General features: G+C 56.9%; 4 protein-coding genes across 4 annotated transcripts; all 4 read left to right on the top strand.

Annotated features, from left to right (window-relative positions):
* Nucleotides 1–232: 232 nt before the first annotated feature.
* ACO1O0_009068 (uncharacterized protein) lies at nucleotides 233–5098 on the top strand (the record flags this gene model as incomplete). The annotated part of the gene is made up of 1 exon (XM_083198421.1): nucleotides 233–5098. One exon carries the CDS (start codon nucleotides 233–235, stop codon nucleotides 5096–5098), a length of 4866 nt encoding a protein of 1621 aa, XP_083046156.1.
* A 3810-nt stretch (nucleotides 5099–8908) lies between these two features.
* ACO1O0_009067 (uncharacterized protein) lies at nucleotides 8909–10975 on the top strand (the record flags this gene model as incomplete). Its single annotated transcript, XM_083198420.1, has 4 exons — nucleotides 8909–9104; nucleotides 9183–9613; nucleotides 9685–10010; nucleotides 10069–10975. 4 exons carry the CDS (start codon nucleotides 8909–8911, stop codon nucleotides 10973–10975), a joined length of 1860 nt encoding a protein of 619 aa, XP_083046155.1.
* Nucleotides 10976–14980: 4005 nt separating this feature from the next.
* Nucleotides 14981–18500, top strand: CTF1BETA (transcription factor domain-containing protein; the record flags this gene model as incomplete). Its single annotated transcript, XM_083198419.1, has 5 exons — nucleotides 14981–15229; nucleotides 15290–15318; nucleotides 15556–15791; nucleotides 16238–16854; nucleotides 16920–18500. The coding sequence occupies 5 exons, from the start codon at nucleotides 14981–14983 to the stop codon at nucleotides 18498–18500; spliced, it is 2712 nt and encodes a 903-aa protein (XP_083046154.1).
* Nucleotides 18501–20062: 1562 nt separating this feature from the next.
* On the top strand, nucleotides 20063–22840 carry ACO1O0_009065 (uncharacterized protein; the record flags this gene model as incomplete). Its single annotated transcript, XM_083198418.1, has 1 exon — nucleotides 20063–22840. One exon carries the CDS (start codon nucleotides 20063–20065, stop codon nucleotides 22838–22840), a length of 2778 nt encoding a protein of 925 aa, XP_083046153.1.
* Between the last annotated feature and the right edge of the window lie 2728 nt (nucleotides 22841–25568).

Here is a 25568-nt window from a genome sequence, read left to right as displayed (position 1 = left end):
CTGACTTTGCACCGTGCGATCCCCCGAGGTGCGCCCCCGACTACCTAAATTTAAGCTCTCGACCAGGGCGATCGATTAATCAGTGATGCGCGCCTGCCCATCGCCCTGATTTGGCGCGTGCCTTCACTGCCCTCTCGATGCGATACCACAACATGCGACCTCTCAATCATCACCGCCGCCGCATGCATCGCCTGTGTCATCCTAACCTTCCCCCCTCCAACTTTTGGCTAGCATGACGGACCAACAACCGAACCTAGCGTCCGCGTCCGCGTCCGACACGCTGGTGGGCGCCGAGCGCACGCCCATTGCACAGCTACACCCAGACATATCGCACCCCAATTCCCGCATCGTCGAGGGCGAGGTTACCATCACCTGGCCCTTTAGTATCGTCACAAAATCCATCGCCTTCAAGCTCGTCGAGAGCGACTTTCGACTCCGACTCAACAAGGGACAGGTGCGCGTCGATTTCCACGGCCCCGCAGCTAAAGCCGTCGCGAAAGCCACCATCGGGGGCGGCGATGAGATTCGGCTCAGCTTGGACGGGGCGGAGTGGGTGAAAACTTCGCCGCCAGTTCGACCCGACACGCTCGAATGGCAGCTCTCCTTTACAAATCGGTTGCGCCTCAAGCTTCTCAGAGCCGAGAGTCGCCAGGAGGAGCTCATCAACGTCGAAGCGTCCGAGTCAATTGATCAAGACCCTCCGTCACAGCCTACTACAGAAATAATCTCGCCCTCGACGCCTGAGCCAAGCCCCCCGGACGAGACCATACCTTTGCCCAAGACTGTGGGGCCCGGCCTACCCAACAAGAGATTGGCATCTTCAGCATTCGAATCGGACGAGTATGCTTCTCCGGCATTCCTCAAAAGGGCCAGAGTCTCCTACGGGTCACTGTTCGAGGGCGGAGCTGATCCCTTTGACGATGACCGCAAGGGCCCTGGTAGAACGAAGCGTTCGCGCTTTAGCATGCACGCAAACTGGAGATATGCCAGCCGCACCCCTAGCCCGGAGCTAGAACATCAGTCGGACGCTGAGGAAGACCATGGCGAGCCCGAGCCGCCCGAGGATCAACGTCCTGCCGCCCCTGTTGTGTCGTCCCCACCACTACCGATGATAGATGAAGGGTGCCAGACGCAGGTTGTTGATGTCAGTCCGTCAATGTCTGCCCACGTCGCTACTAAAACATCACCACCCGGCGTCGGCACGGCAACCTCCCCTGCTCCCAAAACCACCAGTAACGAAGCCATTTCCTCTGTGCCAGCTCCCATGCCCGAGACACAGCATGAGGAAGTCTGGGGATATTCCCGCCCTACACACATAGGCACGTTCGGCTCGACGCGATCAGCTTCACAAGGACGGGGACAGTCGCCTCCTCCTGGCTTTAACATGTCCAGAAGCACGGTGCATCATGGTCCGCCTAATTCAGATTCTACCACCCAGGTTACCACGACCAATGTACAAGAATTGGCCGAGGAGCCGGAAGCAGACAAGGAGCCAGACAGGCAGCCGAAAAATGCTGATTTTTACGAGACGCCGATGGATTTCCAGGCCACAACTGAGCCACCCGATGCGGAAGACGACAATGAAGTGCAGCTAACGGCAGACGATTTTCCGCACGATATAGTCAGCCATGCCCCTACTTTCGCTCCCTCCCAGCTAGAGCAAGCAAGCTGGGCAACCCTTACATCCCTGAGGCCTCAGACTCCTGTTCATCCCACGCATAGCATTGATAATCCTTTCGAGATCATTGACAGCTCCTCTCCGGCGAGAGCTCCAAGCCCTGGCTGGGAGCACGAAACGAAAGAATTCGAGGATCAAGAGCCCGAGGGATTGGCTGCCGAAGAAGAGGAGCACGGCTCGGAAGAATCTGAAGGTGAGGATGGCGGGGATCTTGCGGGCGAAGACTATGACCTGCGCAACTACGACGATGCTCAAGACGATGATGTCGTCGAATCAGACGAAAGCTCGGAGGCATTGGTGGATGAGAGCGACCCGGACCAACAAGCTATCGATTTTGAGGACGATGAGGACGATGAGAGCGAAGAGAACGAAGAGGAACGTGATGAGCTCCAGGACACGGGCACGGGTCATGCGCAGGCAGAAACGCCACCGGCAGTAGACAACGTGCCGATGAGGAGCCAGGTCGACATTAAAGAAGATGAAGACGAGGATGGTGGAGATCTTCCAGGCGAAGACTATGACCTGCGTAATTACGACCGTGCTCAAGACGATGACATCGTCGAGTCAGATGAAAACTCCGAGGAGGTGGTGGATAAGAGCGACCCCGACAAGCAGGTTGTTGATCTTGAATCCGAGGAGAGCGAACAGAGCGAAGGGGAAGAAGAGGAGGGATGGGGCCGTGGCGAAGAGCACTATACCCACGGAACACTCCAGCATGGACATCCTAACGAATACGGCGAGTTCGACGCTGATGGTGAGGACTTCGACGAGGAACACTACTACAGCGAGCGCTATGGCTATGAGGATGAGGATGAGCAAGAATCTGACTACGACGAGGAAGAGGAACCCGCCCCAAAGCCCACGACTTCACAAGAACCTGTCTTTATCTCCCTGCTTTCAGACTCTGAGGATGAAGAAGAGGAGGGACAGGAAGAGCTGCCATCTGGCGTCGAGGCTGCCGCAGATCAAGGCAGTCAAATCAGGGACTCTTCTAAGGAACACCCAGAGCCAGGGCCAGCAACCGCCGAACCACAAAGCGCAACAAGCCCGCCGGAAGAATATGATCATGCGGAGTCTCCATCAGGGACCGGAAGCCAGAAACAGTCAACTCAATCCCTTGGAGTAGCAACGGTCGAGCATGAGACTCGGGAATTGGGGATTGCATCGTCGGAGGGGGATCACAAGATGGCCATCGATGAGGATCTGCCACAGCTCAGCCACCCCGGCCATAGAGCTGAAGTCAATAGGCATGGTCACGAAGCAAAGGATATCGATGATAAAGCCTCAAAGGAAGTGCCTAGCACAGCACCGGAGGCAGCCTCACGCAATCATGAAGGCACAAACGAATCAGCCGCAGCTATAGTTCCCGAAACGTCTCAGCCAGAAGGTGTAGATGTTTCCATGATCGAGGGAGCCGATACAACATTGGAGGAAGGGCTGCAAGCTGGAGGGGAGGACGATGGGGGACAGGTCAGTGGACAGGCTGTTGATAGTGCCGGCCAGCTGCCAGCAGGTGGTGACAACCGGAGCCCACCAAGTGAACAACACGTCACTTCAACTTCAGCCTCAGTTGAGGTTCATACAGACCAAAACCTTGAAGAAACTGAACCCAAAGAAGTTTCCGCCCAGGCAGTCGCCGAAGAGCTACCTAGGAGGCCATCGGGATCGGAAGAGAACAGCACGACAATCGTTGAATCTCACGCCGTACCGGTAGACGACGCCATGGAGCCCTCCAAATCTCGCCCTGTACAACAACCACCCCGGCCTTCCAGCGGGGTCGTGGAAGAGGTTGTGACTGAAGTGGCCGTCAAGGTGAAAGAAGTCATTGCTGAAGAAGTGGCACTCGCGTCCGAGGAGAAGAAGCAGATCAGCCCCCCTAAGGATGGCAACAACAACCTTGCCATGAACAGCAGCGATGTTAAGAAACAGATCGCTGCAGCATCGCCCCCATTGACTCAGACACCCCAAGAAGAGATCGTGAAGGAAGAGCAAAATGCTCTCCTCGAGAACGACCTAGAGGCTATGGAAGGGGTAGAAGATACCGGCCGACTCCCAACACCTGGCGAGACGCAGGGAGACGAGGACGCGATAATGCACGATGAAGAAGATGAGGGATCGGAAGCCGATTATTCGTTTGCAGCCTCTCAGCAGATCATGGCCGAGTCCCAGGCCTACGAAGCCAGCCAGCGGCAGCAAGCGGAAACGTCCGACTTGTCTCACGAGACAGATGAGGCTAACACCCAACCCTCTGCCCACACGAACAGACAGCGCGTGACACGCTCCAAGTCGAGAGCGAAACCGGAACGCGATGTTTTGATTACGGCCCAGTCCCTGCGGAGTTGGGATCACAGAAGGAGCATATCATCTGTTGGCACGGATGAAGATCCAAGCATCGCTCTGGCCAAGACCCCAGAAGGCACTGCAGAACAAGACAAGGAGCAGGGGCCGGAGAGTACCTCTCCCGCTGTGCGAGTAACTCGCAGCAAGATCGACGAGGAGGATCCAAGCGTCCAGATAGCCAGGTCGTCTCGCACTCCAACGCGTAAGAGTCGACGGGATGCAACACCAGATCCGAGCATCACTCTAGCCAATGCCCCAAAAGACACCACGGGACAGGACAAGGAACAAGAGCGAGAGAGTACTTCTCCCATCGTGCGGGCAACTCGCAGAAAAGCCGACGATGAGGATCCAAGTGTCCACCTAGCCAAGGCGTCTCGCACCCCAACACGTAAGGGTCGACGGTATGCAACGCCGGAGCCGAGCCGAGAGACAGGCCGCCTGTCGCACAGCTTGCAGAGCAAATCGCCAGAGTCGACCACAGACTTGCTGCAATCGCCATCTGTGGCAGGGTCGGTTCCTGACAGCGAGGAGGTGTCTACGCTCAAGTCGAAATTGGTTAAGGACCTACGGACGAATCTCCCCTATTGCCACCCACTTAAGAGCCTGCGCAGCTTGCTGCACAAGACGGCAGACTTTATAGGAATCGCCACCACGACACCGGAACAGCCTCACCGACCGAAGAGCGGCCCGCGGGACTATATCCTTGAGCTCATACTCACAGACCCTGCATCGGCCCCGTCAACGGTGACCGTAGCGCACATTTATCGGCCTCACCAGGCGTCGCTGCCAACAGTACATGCAGGCGACATTGTGCTCCTACGGCGGTTCGAGGTGGTGTCGATGAAGGGACGGGGTTTCGGAATCCGGTCGTGCGATGACTCGTCGTGGGCTGTATTTGAGAAGGGAGTTGAGGAGAAGCTACCGCAGATTAAGGGCCCGCCGGTTGAGCTGGAGGAAGAGATTATTCCTTATGCCAGAGACCTGCGAAAGTGGTGGGGCACCCTCGATGAGAAGGCCATGGGCAGGATTGAGAAGGGGACGCAAAAGGCCATACAGGCTGGCAAGGAGAACAGAGGTTAGCTAGAGTGGGGTTTTGGTGTTAGTATTGCACGAGTTATGACTAGATATCACATGCTTGGCTTTGCTACTTGTCAATAGTGGCTTTGAGCTACGAATTAGTAGGTAGCCACGGAACCAGACGGTCTGATACCATGGACCCAGTTGCCGGCAAAGCTGAGTCATGCGCGTGTAAGTTGTTCTGGCGTCTACCCGAGGAAGAAGTTAGTCCATGTGAGAAGGCCGAGCAACGGCATATATTGGTCGTAGAAACGGGATAGTAGCGTTTACGATGCTACCTAATAGTCGTTCGGCACTGACAAACGCCTCCCGGCAAGGCTGCCCCCACGGGGGGCCTCGGCCCCCGGGGCTTTTCTCCCATGGATCACCGCCATCTACAAGCTTAATGAAAAAGAATCGGAACGTGGAGTCCATGTACAGTGACTTTGAGTTGGGGTCGAGCGTTGGAGACAACAGCCCGTCGTCATCATCCACCGGAAGACGTAGGGTAGGAGAGCAGGATGGAACCACTTCCTTGCTATGTAGCCCGCAAGCATGATGCGGTTCAGGACTAGCCCCCCAATGATCAGATCAATCGCATGAAGAGATAGATGAAGATATGGAACTGTGGGTTTATTAACCCCCCTCTGACGAGTCCATGGCAGCACTGGCAGGCGTCTCATCTGAGTCATCCCTTGGGTCTTCCTCCCCCGGGTCCCCGTTGGGATGGTAATACTATGCCGTGCAGCCGAGACCAAAAGCTTGACGGGTTGAGATGTGGATCAGGTCGGCGTCGAGGTCCAAGCTCCAGGCTCCTCCCGATAAAGCTCCTAATAATAATAATAATACTCCGTACAGTCATAGTACTACTAGCAATAATAGTACGAGTAGCAAGTATGTACTATCGAGTATGGCGCTGCGGCGGGCGCATGGGCATGTGGGCGCCAGTGGTCACCGAAATGTGATTAGGGACCATAAATACTAATACCATGCTACAGTTCCCGCCCCGCAGATCAGATGCCGTGTCCGATGTATTATTAAGTGGTAAATCGAAAGGGGAGGCCTGCGAGGGGACGTTGCGTTGTGGGAGAGTCAAAGACTCAAGAGACGGGACGGGTGCTGATTTGATGGCTGCGTATCCGTACCTAGTTCTAAGACGTGCGGCTGGACATTTTTGGGGTGGTCATCAGGTTCGGGAAATGTTGGGCTCACGTCATGCAAGACGGGGAACGGGAATGGGAAACATGGGCGGTCAGGTGCACGACGGCAAGAGATGCAGGAGGCTGTCACGGGGTTGCTTAGCTTAGAGAGTCTCAAACGCTCCATGTTACCACGAATTATTGCATCGTCGAGCCGGAGACTGGGCTTTGGCGGGAGGTGAAGCCGTCTCGGAATTCCAATAGCGCTGGTGCTTGGCTGCCTCACTTGGATCCGACGCGGGTGGGATTCATCAATTGTCCTGTCAGGCTAGGTAGTAATAGGTATCAGCCCGTGCGCAACAGAAGTTATTACAGAAGGGGGGGCCACCCCTGCAACGACCCGATTCCCGATGTCGGGTAAAGTCGGGCTCAGGGTCAACAGGGTTCACGGGATGGAATTTGGGATTCGGACACGACAGACGCGTCTTGTTTTGAATAGGCAAGACGGGTAAAAGCTCTGCCCGGGCATTGTGGAACGGAGGAGCTCCATCTTTCTGATGAATTAATATCCCGTCGCTGGTGGGCGAGGTGTTACTCGTAGAATGGTCCTTCTTTGTCCGTGTAAGTGAGCGACGTGTGGGTGCGGGTGCCCACGCGACGCCAACCCCAGACTGAGGCTCTCAGCCTCCTCTCACACCGACACTCACCTTTGCAGCAAAGCGCTGGAGAAAGCTGCAGGCACAGCGAGCAAGCCGTAGGGCGGAAACAGGGGTCCAACAAGTGCAACTGCCAATTGCACTGGGCACACAAGCGAGCATAGAGTGTACGTACCGTCTCGGCATCCAACTCCGACAATGGCCACGACGGGTCAGCAATGTCTCTCTCGCTCCTTGTCGCGATTCGGCATTTTCGTCCACAAGTCCCTGGTACACCGTATTCCTCTGGCAAAGCTACCCTTTCCCATGGCCGCCATGCAAGTCACCGGTTTCGCTGAGCCACCACGGACAACGTCCGTGAACGTCAAGGTGAATTTTTTCAACATTTCAGGCCCAAGCGTCCCCCCCCGGCACCCGGAAGTTGTCCGGAGGCGGTGGAGAATGTGGAGTTTCGGCGCGAATCTAGGGGCCCCTGGGGACCACGCGGCCGTTGGTGCTCCGGAGCTATGAGGCTGCGAGCTCCTGCCAGCTGGTGCTGCACTGCTGACAGTGACGGTGCTGAAGCAAATGCGGCGCGCTTCAGTCGTCAACATGAGCTGGCCGTGGGCCGTGGTCCGCCCAATTGCGTGCTCCCGGTGCCGCACTAAGCAAGGCTAACAAGGCTAACAAGAGACGAGGCAGAGGGCAATTGGATGTCACCGAGAATGGGAGCGGATATTGCTGCGTCGTACAAGGGCAGTTTGGCCTCAACAAATCCATCACTCTTCTGTTTCTCGTCGGGTATCAGTACCTTCTGTTTCTTTGCGATCTGAAAATCCTTGAAATCAGGTCATTGGGCAAATCTTCATTTAATTAATCACGGCACATCCTGGTTGAAGGCTGCTGGCCTCTGCGTTCTGAACTTCTGTCGAGGCTGACACCCCGAGTCAAGCAAGCAAGCATTGGGGTTTCTGGGAATTTGGGCCCCTGATTTATTTTTGCCCGGGGCCTTTTTACCCCAAATCTTCTGCCGGGGACAAGCTATTCGTACTAGCACACTGCTATTACTAGTGCGAAGCTCCACCAGTCGCACCTGCACAATCGGAGCCCGAAAGCGTCGAGCACGCAAAAGAGTCACAGACAGCCACCGAGCCACCAGAGCCGAAGAGCCACGGCGAAGTTGGTCGTAATAGCCGTCGAGTCACAGGTGTCGGGGACGCGGTGTCAGTGATCAACGGCCTTGAAATTGACCCTTCGTCTCATGTGCAATTGGCAAAACCCACCGAGGCAGCAAGCTCCACGGCAGCACGGCAGCTCTGTAGCAGGCACCAGTACGCAGCTTCAGAGGCACGAGGTACCTGTACTTGGGCTCCGGCACCGGGCCTTCCCGTGGACGCTCCACACACGGCGCATCCCCAATTTCTCCCCCGTCATCGCTCCCATCGCTCCCCATCGCCGCCATAGTACACTCCTCGGGCTCGCTCTCCCTCACAGGCATCCCTCCCTCTCTCTTGTTTTTCCCAATTCTCCCGACGAACCCAGCCAGCCCCCGTCCTGAAACTCTCAGCCTTTCACAAGTTCACACACACCAATTCCTAGCCCCCTGTCGCCTCGGACAGGTTCCATTGCTGTGGGCAAGGAAGGGCAGCTCGGCCACCATGGCCCAGACCATCGTAGGCAAGCTCCTGCAAAGAAGTCCCATTCTCCCCACATCATCTGCCCTTCTTCCATGCCTCTTTAATACTGCCCGGCCGAATATTTCTATACCTCGTCCTCGCTTCCATTCCTCCTCCTCCTCTTCTCCCTCCTCTTCACAATCTTCCACCTCCTCCTCCCTCGAGCAGTCCATGGCCGCGTCTATCACCTCCATCACCAGCTCTAGCTCGTCGAATTCCAGCAGTGCCTCGGACACCCCCACACCTCGGACCTCGTCTCCGTCATCGTCTCCCACTGCCACCCCTGTTGCCGCGGGTCGTCACGCTCCTGCCACGGCTGCTCACACCACCACCACAACCGCCACCACCACTACTAATAACCGCCGCTCCCTCTCCCCGCGAAGGATGACCGGCAACAACCCCCTCTCTTCCCTCGACCTCTCTGCCATCGAGCAGGGCATCCAGGCCGCCTCCCTCGACCAGCTGCGTGGCTACTCCCAGAAGCACTTTGGCGAGGTCTCCCAGCAGCGAGACACCGAGTACCTCGACAAGAACATGGCTGCCGGCTATCAGGTCCTTCGAGAGCCCCTGTGGAATAAGGGTATGTTCCATTCTCTATGGTCCTAGCCAGACACACACATCCATGGATGAGTCTAAGCTGACGTCTCACTCTGCACAGGGCTCTCCTTCACCCCCGACGAGCGTGTCACCAAGAACCTCACCGGCCTCGTCCCTCACACCATGGAGAGCCTCCAGACCCAGTGCGCCCGTGCCATGAAGATGATCCAGTCCCGCCAGACCCCCATCGACAAGTACCTTTACCTGTCCTCTCTTAAGGACCAGAACACCGACCTCTTCTACCGCCTCGTCATGGACAATATCCGCGAGCTCATGCCCCTCGTCTATACGCCGACCATTGGCGATGTCTGCCTCCAGTACTCCACCATCTACACCCGCCCCGAGGCCCTCTACATTTCCATCAAGCAGCGCAAGTCCATCCGCACCATGCTGCGGAATTGGCCCTGCCCCAACCCCGAGATCTGCGTCGTCACCGACGGCTCCCGCATTCTCGGTCTCGGTGACCTGGGCATCAACGGTGTTGGTATCTCGGTATGTCATCTCCTTTATCCCCTAAATTGAATGTAAGTCGTGAACCGCAGAGCTGACATGGGTCACTCCAGGTCGGCAAGCTCTCTCTGTACACCGCCGCCGCCGGCATCCATCCCCAGAAGACCCTGCCCATCGTACTTGACTGCGGCACCAACAACGAGACCAACCTGAAGGACCCACTCTACCTCGGTCTGCGCCAGAAGCGCGTCCACACGGCCGAGCAGCAGGAGTTTATGGACGAGTTCATGGAGGCCGTCAAGGAGGTGTATCCTGACATGGTCGTCCAGTTCGAGGACTTTGAGACCGAGAAGGCCTTCAAGTATCTCGACCGGTATAAGAACACCCATAGGTGCTTCAACGATGATATCCAGGGTACCGGTGCTGTCGTTCTCGCTGGGTAGGTTTCCCCTTTTCTCGTCTTCGTGATGTGTAGGATGATCTAACACGTTTATCAGTTACATTGGCGCCGTGAACCTGTCGGGCGTTCCTATCGAGGAGCAGCGCCTGGTCTTCATGGGTGCTGGCTCCGCCGGTGTGGGTGTTGCCAAGCAGCTCATGGAGTACTACACTCGTAGGGGGCTCTCAGAGCAGGAGGCCCGCAACAAGTTCTGGCTCGTAGACACAAAGGGTCTCGTCACCCGGGATCGTGGTGACAACCTTGCTGAGCACAAGAAGTACTTTGCCCGCACCGATAACAACGGCCAGCAGTTCCGCAGCCTCGAGGAAGTCATTGAGTATGTCAAGCCCAGTGCTCTTGTTGGCCTGACGGCCACCTTTGGCTGCTTTACCGAGTCCACCATCCGGGCCCTCAAGGCCTCCGTCGACGCCGGTGGTATTGACCGCCGCCCCATCCTCTTCCCCCTCAGCAACCCCCTTACCAAGGCCGAGTGCACCTTTGAGCAGGCCATCCACTGGACTGAGGGCACCGCTATCTTCGCCTCGGGCTCACCATTCTCCCCCATCACCGTCCAGGTCGGCTCTGACTCGGGCCCCGTCACCTACCACCCCAACCAGGGCAACAACGTGTACGTGTTCCCCGGTCTGGGCCTGGGTGCCATCCTGTCCAAGTCGACCCGCGTGACGGACGACATGGTATACACAGCTGCCGACGCACTGGCCAATTCCCTGACGGCCGACGAGATCCACAAGGGCCTCATCTACCCGCGCATCGAGCGCGTGCGCGAGGCCAGCATTGTGGTCGCGCGCGAGGTCATGAAGGCCGCCCGCCGCGACGGCGTGTCGGAGCTTCCGGACGAGCAGTGGGTCGAGTGGGAAGAGTGGGGCGACGTCGCCCTCATGTCGTACATCCGGCAGCGGGTGTACGACCCCGTGTCGTTTGAGGATGCTAAGGGGAGGTTATAGAGAGAAGCAGACATAGGTCTGAGAGAGAGAGACAGGAACATCTGGAGCGTTTTGATCTCGTCCATCCTTGACGGCGAGACGGTAATTGATTTTTGGGAAAGGGATATATCTAGACAAGACAGTTACACACTTGTGTGAATACAGGTGACAAGACCTTCTGTCCTTCCATGTTTTGAGCCATGTCTCGACGTCAACTTTCCCCAAGGGGACTAAGACGTGAGTGTTGTGTGTCTGAACATAGTATCTCTGTCCTATTTGGTGATGCTGGGGGTTGTGTCTCGTTAACAGCCCAGACAAGGGACATGGCCATCTTGGCCAGCCGCTGACGATGGCATGCATCCGTGGGATCCGTCTTGCAGAATCGACCCTTGTTTCAGAGCATCTGTTCGGAGCATCTGTTCGGAGTAATCAACCTCGAGGCTAGGTACGTAGTAGGTAAAGGGGAGAAAGTTTAAAAAAAAAGATGCCTCGGTACATGCCAAATCCAGTAATCTGCAACGGCCAGGCAGGCCAAGGAGAGACCCTGCCGTGGTCCCCTGAGCGTTGGGACAGCCCTGGGGCAGCGATCAAGGAACAAGAATCTGATATTAGAGAGTGGGTTGTAAGAGAAGGGGGGGGGGGGGGGGGTTGTGCCGAGGCACAACGGAAAAAGAGCCACAAAGAAGCCACAAATGTGGCCCAGCAAGACGCAGGAGACAAGGAGAACCTGATATAGTAACTTGCGCGCGCGCGCAAGGGCGTCCCCGTCCAATTTATGTGTGAATGGGACGGCAGGGTCCGGCGTGTGCATTGGACCCCGGCGGGAGGATCGGGGGGTCCTCCTCGGGGGTAGCTGTCCCGCTGGATGGACCTTTTTTTTTTTTGTTGTTGTTTTGTAACGACAGGTGAGGAGAAGGTTGGTGGTGTGTGCCGACGAAGATCTTCTGCGTGGTTTCCATCTAGGGGGAGCAGAAGGAAGTTGGAGGAAGGCTGTTGCTTGTTGTTTTTAGTCGTTCCTGCTGTGAGTGAGATGGGCTTGCAAGTGAACTGGGCAGGGCACGAGTTTTCTCTAGCCCACCCCCGGCCGGGTCAACCCGATAATGTATCTCGGGCGGGAGCTACATCTGCTGATGATCGAGGGGGAGAGAGAGGCGGGGGAGGGGGCTACTACTATGGCATATTTCGAGTGGGCTCGCGGGAGTTGAAATTGAAGCTTTCTCTGTGAGTGCCGTGCCGTCGATGGCCGTGTTGGTGAGGATGCTCGGAGTTAGGGGGGTGGTCTACGCGTTGAGGGCTCGGAGGACCGACGGCGACCGATCGGAGTAAGGAAGGGATGGGGGGTGTGTGCGGTGGTGGGGGAGTGGTCGGTGTGGACTTGTGGGACGGGACAGCATTTTCAGGTTTGCCAAGGATTGTGGAGGGCTGGAGGTGGAAAACCCCGTGTGGAGAAGAAAAGGAGGAGGAGCACGAGGAGCGGGAGCCTCGGCGGTCCAGGTTGCTCGCCGAAGGGGGGGAGGCCCCAGAGGGAACCCCGGGAGGGGCGACGGCGGCCTCTGTTTCGCAAGCCCAGTGCCGTTTAGGTGAGGAGTGGCCGACGGCAGACGCCGTGGTGGATTGGTGGTGCTCCGAATGGAAGATTGGGCTGGCCGGACATTTGTGCCCATTACGGGCGGGCGAGGGATCCAGCGGAGGACGGTCTTGGAGCTGGGCCGTCGCAAGGCCGTGGCTGGCAATTACTATGTATTTGCATCATCACATCACGGTCATTACGGTCATGAATGGGTCACCACGGCGATGTGGAGCTTGCCAGGTGCGCTGTGGATCGCCCGAGTGATCGGGGAACAAGTCTGGGGGGCACGGAGACTCGGGGAAACCATTCAGTTCATCAGTCGTGGTGATGTATATCACTCCATGCTAATACTACTAATAGTATGGACTTTGTAATGTACCTATACTACGGAAATTATTCATAGAGATGGAGGTCAGAGGAGAAGCGCGGTGAGTGAGCGTCGGATCCGACGCGTGCCTCTGAGCCGATGGCCGTCTTCCGACGTTGGTGCGTACTTAGGTAGGTAGCGATGGCCGTGAGATTTGTTGGAGGACTGGGCTGTGCCATGTGGCAGCAGTTGGTCGCGAGGGCCCAATCATGACGGGCGGCGTCAGTAACCAGCCCTGCAGGGTGCAACAGTGCAGCAGCGCAGCGCAAGAATCACGAATGAAGGATGTCATTCCTACATACATAACATCTTGGCCTGCGTCGTGATGGTTGACGAAGCATTGTTGACTCGAGAACCGTCGGCGTCAGGCGCCTGTCGCCGAATGGCGAATGCGCGTCGTCCCCGGTTTTTCCCCTTCGCCCGCAAATCTGGAAGGCTGTGAGCCTGTGGCATTGTGGCAGTGGCAGACCAACACACACCGACACGGTGGACCCGATAGTTGCCGACCCAGTGGCCGTTTTGGGAAATGGTGATTGGCTGATTGGCTGGCGGCGCTGGACGCCAGGGGGGGTTTTCTTGGGTGAGAAGGTTTTTGTGAGTGCTGGTTGGGGCTAGGTACTTACATACTTAGGTATTTTGGGGCGTGCTGGTAGCTCCGTGGACGCCGGACGGGGGGGAGTGGCCGCAGGGCACCTCCGTCTCTTTCAGTTCAAGCTCCGTCCGACCGGCCGGGGGAGGGTTGCGAACTGCCCGCCTGCATCGGGCAGTCCTCTCGCCTCTGGCCTGGAGCGTAGGATCCTGTTTTGCATGGCGACGTCTCCCATCGACGATCACAGACATACCAGAGTACCACAGTAGAAACAAAAACAAGGGCGTCAGGCCTCGAGGGCGAGCTGGGAAACTGGGGCGGCTGGTCTAGAAAGAAAAAAAACCTGTGTCCCCATGACGGCCTCGTGATGGCCTGGAATCGCGTCTGACTCGGTGGCCCGGAGACTACAGAGGGTGGTGATTGGCCGCTCCACACCACGATGGGTGAGCGGGTGGTCCGGGGTGGGACTTGGAAATCACGATGGAGCTGGCCAACTGGGATGGTCTTTCAAGAGCCGTGAATTATGGGCATGGACTGGACGGTTTGAGCACTGGCCTTGTGGTGGCCATGAGTTAGGAAACCATGGCATGACATGACATGTGAGCTCCCATGCCACGAAGCAAGACATTTCGCTCGCATTTCCTCCTGCATGGCCATGACAAAGAATACGTAAGACGCAAGGAGACCCGTGCCCAACGCCTTCTAGATCCAGGTCCGCTGGCGTTGGTTTAGAAGGCAGCCACAAACGAAAGCTGAAGCAGAGCCAGAAGCCGTTGAATTGAGTGGCGTGTGGGGTGTGTGTGCCAAATTAGCGCCCTTTTATTCCCATCATTATTCCTGGTACGGCCGTGATCCATACTGGGGCCGTTGGCGTCTACTATGTACGAGGTAGTGTGTAATGTTCCCCTGCCCCGAGTGTACATCGACGACGCGGAAGAGCCACCTTTTCTCATGTTACAGGAAGATACCCACACATGCCATGTTTCGTCGAGAGGCTGCTCATGCTCGTGCCAGTTTATAAGAAAAAGGTGCCGCCCCCACCCCCGGATTTTACTCTCCCCCTTGGCCTCTTGACTCTTCTTTGCCTCGGATCGTGAACTCTTCCATTGTGTGGTTGTCCTTGTCCTTTTTGGTTATCCTCCTCATCCTCCCCTTCAACCCTCAAGAGCCTTCGGGTCCAGTCAACTCAGTAACCTGCCTACTCCCGACCCATCATCGTACGGATGATTCAACAGTCAGACTCACCGTCAAACTCCTCTCTCCTATTATCTCCCTCGCCCGGACAAACGGATCTAGCAGCACCAGAGCCGAAACCAAGGCCACAGTCTACAAGGACAGCATTGAATCACAGCAAAGCCTGGACGACGGGATCTTACGCGAGACGCGACCTGGAGCATTCACAACCATCATAGCCAGCAAATTGGCCGTGAAGCGACAAGTTTTATCTGTCTCCAAGTGCTCCTTTCCCCCCTCAGCACCATCATCAGTACCACCAGCATCATGACCTCAGACGCCTCCGATTCATCAGCCGCGGGCTCCCCGCCACCATCCACCGACGCCAGCTCGCACAAGGACGGCAAGCCGATCAAGAAGCAGCGCTCCGACTCGACAGCCACGGCAGACGGCGCACCGGCCAAAGTGACGAAGCGCCGTGCCGCAAGGGCGTGCGTATCGTGCCGGGCACGCAAAGTGCGCTGCAACGTGGTCGAGGAGTCGCCGTGCACCAACTGCCGGTTTGACAATGTCGAGGTATTTTTTCACCATGAATCTAATCTGCTTTGCGGGGATTTTTGCTAATTACTGCGATAGTGCATTGTCCAGGAGAGCCGCCGCAGAAAGTGAGTTGAAAATTTGCCCCATCATGATGGACCCGTTCCGTTCCATCCTTTCAGGCTTTCCTACGGTGGATGGTTACGTCCGTTGGATGCAACGCTCAACGGCCTGGTGTTTCTGGGCAAGGCTGGCTGGCCGCTTTGCAACGCACGGATGTTACGGATGCCACGGACGCCGCGAAGGCTGAGTCTGATGGTGCGGTCTGTACAAAACAATGGCGACTGACCAAGATGCTATGATAGAAAACACCTCTTGACGGCCAACGTGGGGCCGCAGAGCCAGCAGGGCCAATCTGCCGAGGCCCAGTTCCTCCGGTCCAGGACGAGCGCGTCAGGGCCGTCATCAGCGGCGAGCCACCCAGTCCCCATCCACAGCGCCGCCGATCTGCGGAGGCCCAGCAACAGCTCGCCCATGTCGCCCTCCGATCTCGACACGCCGATGCTGTCTGGCTGTGACGGCCACATGCCTCACCTGCTCTGTAAGTTGCATTGATTGATATTTTTATTTTGTTTTTTTTACTCCGTCTGTGCGTGGTGGTGGCTGTTTCGCTTTGCCTGTGTTGGAGAAGGTCTCCGATTCTCCGCATTTATTTTTCCCCTCCAGAGGGGTGCCCAGGGGGACGCCCAGGGGGAGAAGGGAATTGGGACCCACCTGTGGCCATGCCCACGCCTCACTCCCCCTTCATCACGATTCACCATCCATCTCTCTGCATCCCCACTGGCCACTGCCAACTGCCACCTTCCCGCTATCCACTCTCACTGCCACTCCGCCTCTCTCGTCTCTCCATCACGCGTCATCGCACGCCGACATCCAGTTTCACATGCAACAGTGCACATCGGCATGTCGATCCCTTGAACAGCTCCCCCTTCCACCCCTTTCACCATTGCAATCAAACGTCGGCTGACCACCCCCGGCGCACCATAGACCAGCGATCCGGGTACCGCACTCTCCAGTCTGCCGCCCCCTCGGACGGAAGCTCCCGACAGCAGCAACCGCTGCCGCAACTACCACAGCAGCAGCAGCAACAGCAGCAACAGCAGCAGCCGCCGCCGCAACAGCAGCAGCCGCAGCACCAAAGCAACACCAACAACCAGCAATGGCCTGCCCCGTCCCTTTCCCCCATGGGACAGCCCGCTCTCTTTGGGGCCCATAACCGCACCGCTCAGTTCCTTAACTCGCTCGAGGAGCCTGATCTCTGCGCCCAGCTGCCGCCTTTCGTGCGTCCTCTGCCCTCCAGGATCGCGGCCGAGGATGTCAGTTACCTTCACGTCAAGGGTGCCCTGTCGCTGCCCGCCACGCCTCTCCAGAATGCTCTCCTGCAGGGCTACGTCGAGTATGTCCATCCGTACATGCCGCTCATGGATATCCACGAGTTTCTCAGCATCATCAACCGCCGTGACGGCCTCAATGGCCAGACCAGTCTGTTTCTCTACCAGGCCGTCATGTTCTCCGCCACCGCTTTTGTCGACATGAAGTACCTGCGCGAGGCTGGCTATTCCACCCGCAAGGCTGCGCGCAGGTCCTTTTTCCAGAAGGCCAGGGTGTGTATTTCCCCAATCTGACCCCACCCTCCGATGGTATCCATATTCACATGTCAAAACAACAGCTGCTCTACGATTTCGACTATGAGATGGACCGCCTCGTCCTCGTGCAGGCCCTCCTGCTCATGACTTACTGGTACGAGACCCCTGACGACCAGAAAGACACATGGCACTGGATGGGCGTGGCCATATCTCTCGCCCACACCATCGGCCTCCACCGCAACCCAGGGTCCACCACCATGTCCCTTCCCAAGCAGAAGCTGTGGAAGCGTATCTGGTGGTCCTGCTTCATGCGCGACCGCCTCATCGCTCTCGGCATGCGCCGCCCCACCCGCATCAAGGACGAGGACTTTGACGTCCCCATGCTCGAGGAGAGCGACTTTGAGATCCAGGTCCTGGCCGACAACATCACCGTCATCCCGCCCGAGTGTGTCCTCATGCGCGATATCGCCATGCAGCAGGAGCTGGCCGTCATGTGCATCTCCAAGGCCCAGCTGTGCGTCTGCATCAGCCACATGCTCAAGGCCCAGTACTCGGTCCTCATCCGCGACAAGATGAAGCCCGAGAACACCACCAACAGCACCATGATGCTCTTCCCCAACAAGCAGATGGACAATGTCGAGAGCGTCAATGCTGTCGACATGGAGCTCATGTCCTGGGCCGAGTCCCTACCCGCCATCTGCCAGTACCGGACACTGAGTCCCGCCGACGTCCAGGAGGGCCGGTCGACAATAGCCGTTCAGCGCACCCTGCTTCACATGGTCTACTATACCACCATCTCAGCCCTCCATCGCCCGCAGTTCCTGCCGTCGTCGCCGACCCATGCCCCGACCACGTCGCGTCCGGTCCAGGAGATGTCGCGTCTCCGCGTCCGCGATGCCGCCATGCACATCACCCGCATGGCCGCCGAGCTCCACCAGCTGCGCCTGGAGAAGTTCCTGCCCACCACGGGCGTTACCGTCATCCTCCCGGCCATGATCATCCACCTGCTCGAGATGAAAAACCCCATGTCCGAGGCCCGCGACCGGGCCATGCGCGGCTTCCGCAAGTGCATGCGTGTTATGGAGAAGCTGCGCGAGGTCTACGCCGCGGCCGACTACGCCACGGGCTTCCTGGACGCGGCGCTGCGCAAGGCGGCCATCGACGTCAACTCGAGCGTTACGCCCGCGACCCTCGCGATGGTCAAGCGCGCGCCTATCGAGTTCAGTGCCCAGACCCCGCCGCCCGAGAATGTTCCATACATGACGGCCTCGGAGACGCTCTTCAACGAGAAGCAGCCCACGCGGCCCTCGGTCTCAGACCTGCGCCGTGCCATGGCCCCGCCCAACACCATCAGCGCGGTCGACCTGGACCTGTCGGTCACGGGTGCCAACTCACCCCCGCACACCGACTTTGTCGTGACGCCCAGCGCCAGCGCTGGGTCCGAGGAGGCCAATGCCGAGCCCGAGCCTATGGACCTCGACTTCATGCAGGGCCACGACGAGTTCGACTGGAACGCTGTGGCGGGAACCGACTTTGACGTCGACCAGTGGCTCCAGTTCCCTCCTGAGGGTGTCAATGGCGCCAGCAATGGCGATGACTTTGTGAACGGCGTGTTTGGCGGAGGCGAGGACGTGGGCATGCAGACCCAGGCTGTCATGGGCTAGATTGGGGTCCTCGACCTTCTTGTGTTGTTGTTTGATGTTGTTTTTCTAACTATAACGAATCTGGGCGGGCTTTCTCTGCTTTTGGGACCATTACTTGTTTTTGCTACTAGATTTGGGTCGGCGTCGACAGCCAAGAGCGCTGCGTGGAGTTCCGGATGACACAGGAGGGTGGGGTGGAATTGGGATACAGGTTTCGGTGGGAAAAGTTGGGATTTCGATTCTTGATATGACGATTCTCATGATAACGAGACCTTATTTTTTTCAGTATACTACCTTGATATATTGCCGAGAGTATACGCCGGATAGAGAGAAATACAGACGGAGTACGTAACCTTGACCGTTGATGCTCGATATGGTGAAGGGCGGTGACCATGTTAAGCGCTGTGGTATTGCATCACTAGGGAACATGAATTAGATATTGCGTGCGTACTCCGTACGACGTCCGTCAACCGTCGGGTGCTTTAGCGCCATCGCAGGGGTCGCAGCTCTGACGCGCAGCAACTGGTCAGCTTCTGACTTCCTGTTGGGTCTAGGCTGGGCCCTGGAGATGATCATTCTCGCAACTCAATTTTGTTCTTGGCGAACAACTCACAGTGAACGGAGATCTGCTTGATGCCAACACTTGTTCTTACGAGTAGGGGACAGGAAATCAGGAACCCCTCATGTTCATATTTTCTTTTCCTTGGTTTTTCGGTTGCCTACGTGGCGGCCGTGTTGTAATTATAGGTAGCCGCATATTAACGGAGCACGGGCCTCTCCTAACAGACCCAGCCAAGTGGTTGCCCAGGTGCCCAGTTGGCAAATCCTACTAATCAACAGGGGCCTGTTAGCTGTTCAGGCGCTGGGCGACAAGCTTTGGGACCTGGACCCTCCGCGGGCTGGCAACGGTGGCCAACCGCTGCGACGGAAACCAAACAAACCGCCATCCAGATCCGTCACCTCCCTCGTCCTTCCTTTCTCCCTACCTCTTCCTCGTCCACCAGATTCCTCTTCTTCTTCTCGTGTTTGATCCGCCAACTGCGCGTTGTTTTGAGTCTTGTTGACACCCACATTCTTTACTTTCCTTTTCTTTCTACTACTTCTAGAGCTCTTTGTGCTGTTTGTCCCCTGCTTTTTGCCCGATTGAGGCCCTATCTTTGTCAGGCTTTTCCACACCAAGCCCAAGCTGGCGACGTTGTCATCATCATTGTCATCATCGTCATCATCCCGCTCGATACAGAATTCCATCGTCTTCTTCAATACGCTTCTCCTGTCGGTGCCCGTCGATTTCACAAGCTCGCCGTTGTGTCAGAATTTGATGCCATTCTCCGCCCCGTTTGTGTCTCATTTCTTCAGCGGCCATCGAACCGCTTCATATCTGAGCCGGCCCGACGACGACGATAAAGGATAGTCGGCTGCCACGAACGATATTTCAATACTTCTCCGACCAATCGACTATGGGAATCAAGAACAAGATACGCTTCGCTACTATCGCCTCTGCTCCTTCCCCGTGACCGGAGCACGCAGCTCTTGCCCGAGAAATCGTCTTGTCACACCCGCTACGTTGAGGAGCAATACGAACCATGAAAGACCCCCCGCAGCTTCTACGCCCGGGGAGGCACGCCTCGGGTAGCCAGTCGCCCACCCGGCAACGCGTTTCGGATGACATACTGGGCCAGATATCCCCCGCGACGGCAGTCGAGGCACTGTCGTCCCCCACGGGCGCCCTGAGGCGGTGCCTGGACGAGGCGTCCGTGGCGGAACGCGAGTTTGCGATGCGTACCGCCGTGGCATCAAAGAGCATATGGGAATGGGTCGACGAGTTGAGCGACTGGCTGTGGCCGAGCGAGGGCGGGTCTTCTGGGTTCGAGGCCCCCGAAGGGCCGCGGAGGAGGCTCTTCACCAAGTCCACAACAGCCCCACGAGGTGAGGAGGATGGTGGCGGCTACATGGGTAGTCTGCGTGCAGAGGAGGTGACGCGATACGAGGAGCGAATTGAGGAAATCTACCACGACATGGACGACCTGGCCGTAGAGGATATCAAGAGCCACGTTATGACGAATCACATCATGCCGCTATCGCGGCCGACGACCCCCATGTCTGGCATTGGGCGACCCGGCCCGTCGGGCATGAGCTACAACAAAATGGAGGACCTCACGGCTGTCATCACGGCCATTGTGGTCCAGACACTGCCAAACCTGGCCAGGCTATCACGACTATTGCAAATATGGAGCATTCGTGTCGGAGTTCTGCAGCGCGTTCCTCCGCTCCTCCGGGCTATGGAGGATGCTGAGGTTGCTCTTAAATCGGGCTGGTCCGCCATCACTGTTAGGCCTAGGAAAGCTGAACGATACGAGACTCAACAACCAGCACTGTCCCAAGATGATTTTCAAGTAATGAAGATGGTCATCGAGAAGAAGGTCTCAAGTCCTGGCCGCACCCTGGATTACATGTTAGACCAGCTTGAAGGGCTCACGGACACGCTGCCTGAGTACTGGCTGGATCGGATGGAGGCGGTGGAGCGTGGATACGCCGAATGGGTGGCGGCCTGCGAACGAAAAATAAGGCAGACAGAGTGGGCAAGAGCAAGCCACCCGCACGGAAAGTCTCGGTCACCCTCCTGGGGCAAGGGGCCTCAGGGTGAAGAATCTGAGGCTAAGCGCCAGGAGGGGACCCCAGCACCTGACGGTATCGTTGCCGTACCAGTCCCGGCAAGGCCGGAGGAGTCGTCAAACCAGACCGGGGATGCTAGGAAAGATTCGGGCACCTCGGACGAGACATTGAGCGACGCCACTACCCCATCGAGCTCCCCAATCGATGAAGTCCCGAAACTACGTATTACGACGGTTCGGGCTCCTAAGGACTCTGACGAATACTACGATGAGATTTCTTCAGCTAGGGTCCAGATACCGACGCCTATCAAGGAAGAGCAGAGCCCATCGCCGGACATGACAAGGAAGAAAGCACGAATGGCCGAGGACGAGATTGACATCTCTGACGAGGCTGAAGACGGAGACGAGCTGGAGCTGCCGCCCTTGCTTAATGAGGAGCGACGTGGGAGCGATGCATCAAACTCGTCTACGATTCTTCATGGTGCATCGAGCCATTTTGGTTTGTCTAGCGAGCTTCCGGAAATATCTGCTTCGCCCGACATCGCCAGGGCGCGGGTTCGCGAGGCGCAGTATATCCAAGCTAGCCCCGGAGCCAGCCCACCTAGTTCGCCACCTCTACCGCAGCCTAACATGCGGGAGTCGTCGGCGGCACCGGCCCCTGAACGATCCATAGCTGAGCAGGATGACTCGGCGTTTGTCCATACGCCGCTAGAGGGCTCATTTTCGGAGTACTTTGGCGACGATTCCTTCTCAGCATCTGGGATGGCCGGTCCCGGCGTTCGACGAGACAGTTCAGGGGACCAGCAATTGCGACAGCAGATTAGCGACATCATCGACGGAATACCAGCCAAGATCAAGCTGTCGACCGAGCCACCAAACCTAAACCCACCTGACCTGCAACTTCCACGGTTGCGGAGGAAGCCCTCCAAAGAGCCATTCAGGAGGAGCGCGTCAAGCATGTCTAACATGTCAGCACGGACAGCGACTCCTTCCTTTACGCTGTCTCCGGCCAAAAACCCGAGGCTTCGTTCTTCACGAAGCCAGCAGGAAATCAAGGTCTATCACCTCGCTCGATCGACTGGCGAAGCGCCCATCAAACTCTTCATCCGCTGCGTTGGCGAGAATGGGGAGCGCGTCATGGTCCGAGTTGGAGGAGGCTGGGCTGACCTAAGCGAGTACCTGAAGGACTATGCTAGCCATCACTCACGGCGTTCCAAGGGGATGGAGAATGCCACAGTCGAGGTCCGTGATGTGCCCCGTGGCCTCTCGGAGCCTCGGTCAAGCCCGCCTAGCAGGCCGGCGTCGGCTCTTGCGGCTTCGCCCATGTCACCTCTGAGCGTGCGTAAGACGCGTCGCAGTGTGGGTGCCGTGGGTAGCGAACCGCCGAGGCTACGGGCAAACACTCCGGCGCCACGCCCGCCATCCCGGTTGGGAGATGACGTGGGCCAGTCTCCCGAGGAAAGGACACGATCGAGGGCGAGTTCCCACAATAGCTGGGTGGGAGATGACAGTTCGTTCTTGGGTTTGGCGGGCCCATCCGGCAAGAAAGTCGAGATGAGCGAGGAGAATAAGGCGTGGGTGGAGAGCGTCAAGGAGAAGGTTCGTCTAGCCAGTGGCGACGTCAAGATGTCTGCCCAAGACGAGTACAACAGGAATCGGTTTGGCGAGCTGGGAAAGGTGGGCGGGACCAAGAGGTTGTTCCGCAGGGCAGATGGCCAACTCCAGGGCCAGAAGGATACCAAGAACTGATGGAGTAACCAACACCTCGGATTTGTCACACTAGAGGGGAGTTTTTGGACAGGTGCGGGCATTTGATGATGGCAAAGCGCGGCGCGGCACAATACCATGGATTACTAGGCGATACACTACTCCGCAGGATAAGCGGACTACACACAGCAGAGCAGCACTGAATACCCATTTTCTTATTTTCCTTCTCACCTTCAAAGTCTCGCGACACCATCGAGGAGATCCTTCTGGATCAGACGCATGTACGAAGTAAGCGCGCAGTCACGAAGCAGCACACCACAAACCACCAATCAACGCTCACGGACAGCTTGATCCCCTCATTCTTCTTCTTGGTCGCGAAAGCACCATGCCTTTTGTACCCTGGTAGAATAAAGACACGATCGCAGGGTAATATTCATGTCTCTTATTTCGTCTTCCCCGGACCTCACCAGGCCACAAGTACAGCATCTCAGCAATGCTGTGTCTAAGGTGTCAGGATTGCCTCCAGGTGCCGGATGCCCAGGGGTCATCCAATCATTTGCGCCATCACCTAACGTACTAAAGTCTTAAGGGGTCTATTGATGAGGGGTGCTATGTCTGCAATCGTTTCTGGGAGTCCCTGTGGCCCCAAGAGCGCGGGTATCTCCGTAAAGGCCATATATCAGAGGGAATGGTAATCCCTCCTCGTGTCACATGTGCTGCCGTGGAGGATGGGGCTCCTGGCTGCTACTTTCTACGGGTTACAAGCTACACTGAGTCCAAAAAGCGTTGGAGAGCGCGCTTTCTTCTTGAGCCTGTCAAAAGTCCGCGACTGTGCGCCTCGATATGATTTCGCACTTCAGCTAACAATATTTGTAGGCACAAGTTCAAACTTCGCCCGTCAGAGCCTCCCACAGAGCACACGATCCCCTGAGATGCTATCTCTAGCTAGTCGTTGGGTCAGGGAATATACCACGCATCATGAATAGTGCAGGAACACCGTCGGCCCAGAGCGCTGGTACCTGACACGCCGGCTCTCTTGTGACTTGCACGAGCTATCAATAGTCCGCCTGCTAGAGACGGACCAAACAACTCCTGCTGGGCAATATATGACACTCAGCCATCGCTGGGGACCCGTTAACCATATGACATTGACGAAAGACACATATCCGGAGCTGCTCAAGGGGGTACCCTTGTCTGTTCTACCCCGGCTCTTCCAGGATGCCATTTTCATTTGCCATCATTTGGGCATAGGCTTGATCTGCATCGATTCACTTTGCATCTTTCAGGGCGAGGACAACATTCTCGATTGGCAGAAGGAAGCTTCTCTGATGAGCAATGTATATTCGAACTCATTTTGCAACATCTCGGCTGCCGATTCCCCCGATTGTTCGGATTCGATGTTCGCCAGCAGAAATCCTTGTGTGACTATACTCCAAGAGGTACAGGTGATATTCTGTGGCGACAGAGAAGGCGAAAAGACCACGGAACGTTTCATTCTTTCAGATTACAAGTTCTGGAAATAGACGTTTCAAACGCCCTTGTCAACAAGAGAGCGTGGGCTCTCTAGGAGCGCTTCCTAGCCCCTCAGATTCTTCACTTTGGGAGGCAACAGCTCATTTGGGAATGCAGGGAGAAGGGCGCGGCAGAAATCTAACCCGATGGCCTGCCACTTGCCCTCTCAAGGTCGTGGGCTGCTCGATTCAAACAACTTGATTCATCCGACTTTGCTACTCGCGTAAAACGCTACCACAACTGGGGGTTTACTGGTGTTTCTGCTCCGCATTCACTCTGGGGTCGCGTTGTGGAATTGTATACAACGTCAGCGCTCACCGTCCCAGGAGATAAGCTCATTTCATGTTCCGGGATTGCCAAGAGGATGGCAGAGATCCTTCAAGACGGATATGTCGCTGGCATGTGGCGGCGGTATCTAGAAGGTGAGCTGATGTGGTTGGTAACAACTACCCGTGAACTCGGCGGACCTTGGACGAGGTCTCGCGAATATTGTGCTCCCACTTGGTTGTGGGCTTCCATGGACGGGCCGATCTCTCTCGGGCGGCCACGGGCCCAAGGCTCGTTGATTACGGTTGAAGACTACCACCTTGATTATTGCACCGGTGATACGACTGGTGCCATTCGTGGTGGCTGGTTGCGCCTTCGTGGTGTCCTCAAGAAGATGGCCTTGAAACGCCTACACCTTGTGATGGGGCCGCAATATTGGGGCATGATGCTGGCGGATAAAAAAGTCCATGGCAGCCTAGAGATCTCGTCGGGCGATATTTGTAGGTAGCCGCATGTGATGCTCGATGTTGTCGAAGAAGACTTTGAGGAAGACGGCGCCAAAGGACTGCTGTACTTTATGTGCGGTAGGTTAAACATACTGACTGGGGGATGTTTGTATATGCTGCTGCTCAAGAAGGTTGAAGGACAGACGGGGACCTTTGAGCGCATTGGGCTTGTCCTTGCCTGGAACGACGAGATCAAGGAAAGGATGCTACTGAGGGACCCGGAGGAGGCACAACTGCCGTGCCTGAGGTACCAAGATGGATTGCATTCTATACACATGATCTAGAGCACGGCCAAGGGTCGGGGGACGGGAAATGTCTTTGTTGTCGATATGGTGTGCCAATGGGACCGGTCTAGACTTGACGCAACCGCTCACAGCCTCGATGCTCGCCGCACACGCGCCCAAGCTGGACTGTGCTTTGCATATGCAGGGCCACCGCCTGGTTCCGAAGAAGAGCGCATTCCAATTGATCAGGTCAGATTGTTA

The sequence above is a fragment of the Amphichorda felina genome, assembly GCF_050947745.1.
Source record: "Amphichorda felina strain 45539 chromosome Unknown scaffold_9, whole genome shotgun sequence".
In the NCBI taxonomy this organism is placed as follows: domain Eukaryota; kingdom Fungi; phylum Ascomycota; class Sordariomycetes; order Hypocreales; family Bionectriaceae; genus Amphichorda; species Amphichorda felina.
This window is presented reverse-complemented; position numbering and strand designations above follow the sequence as displayed.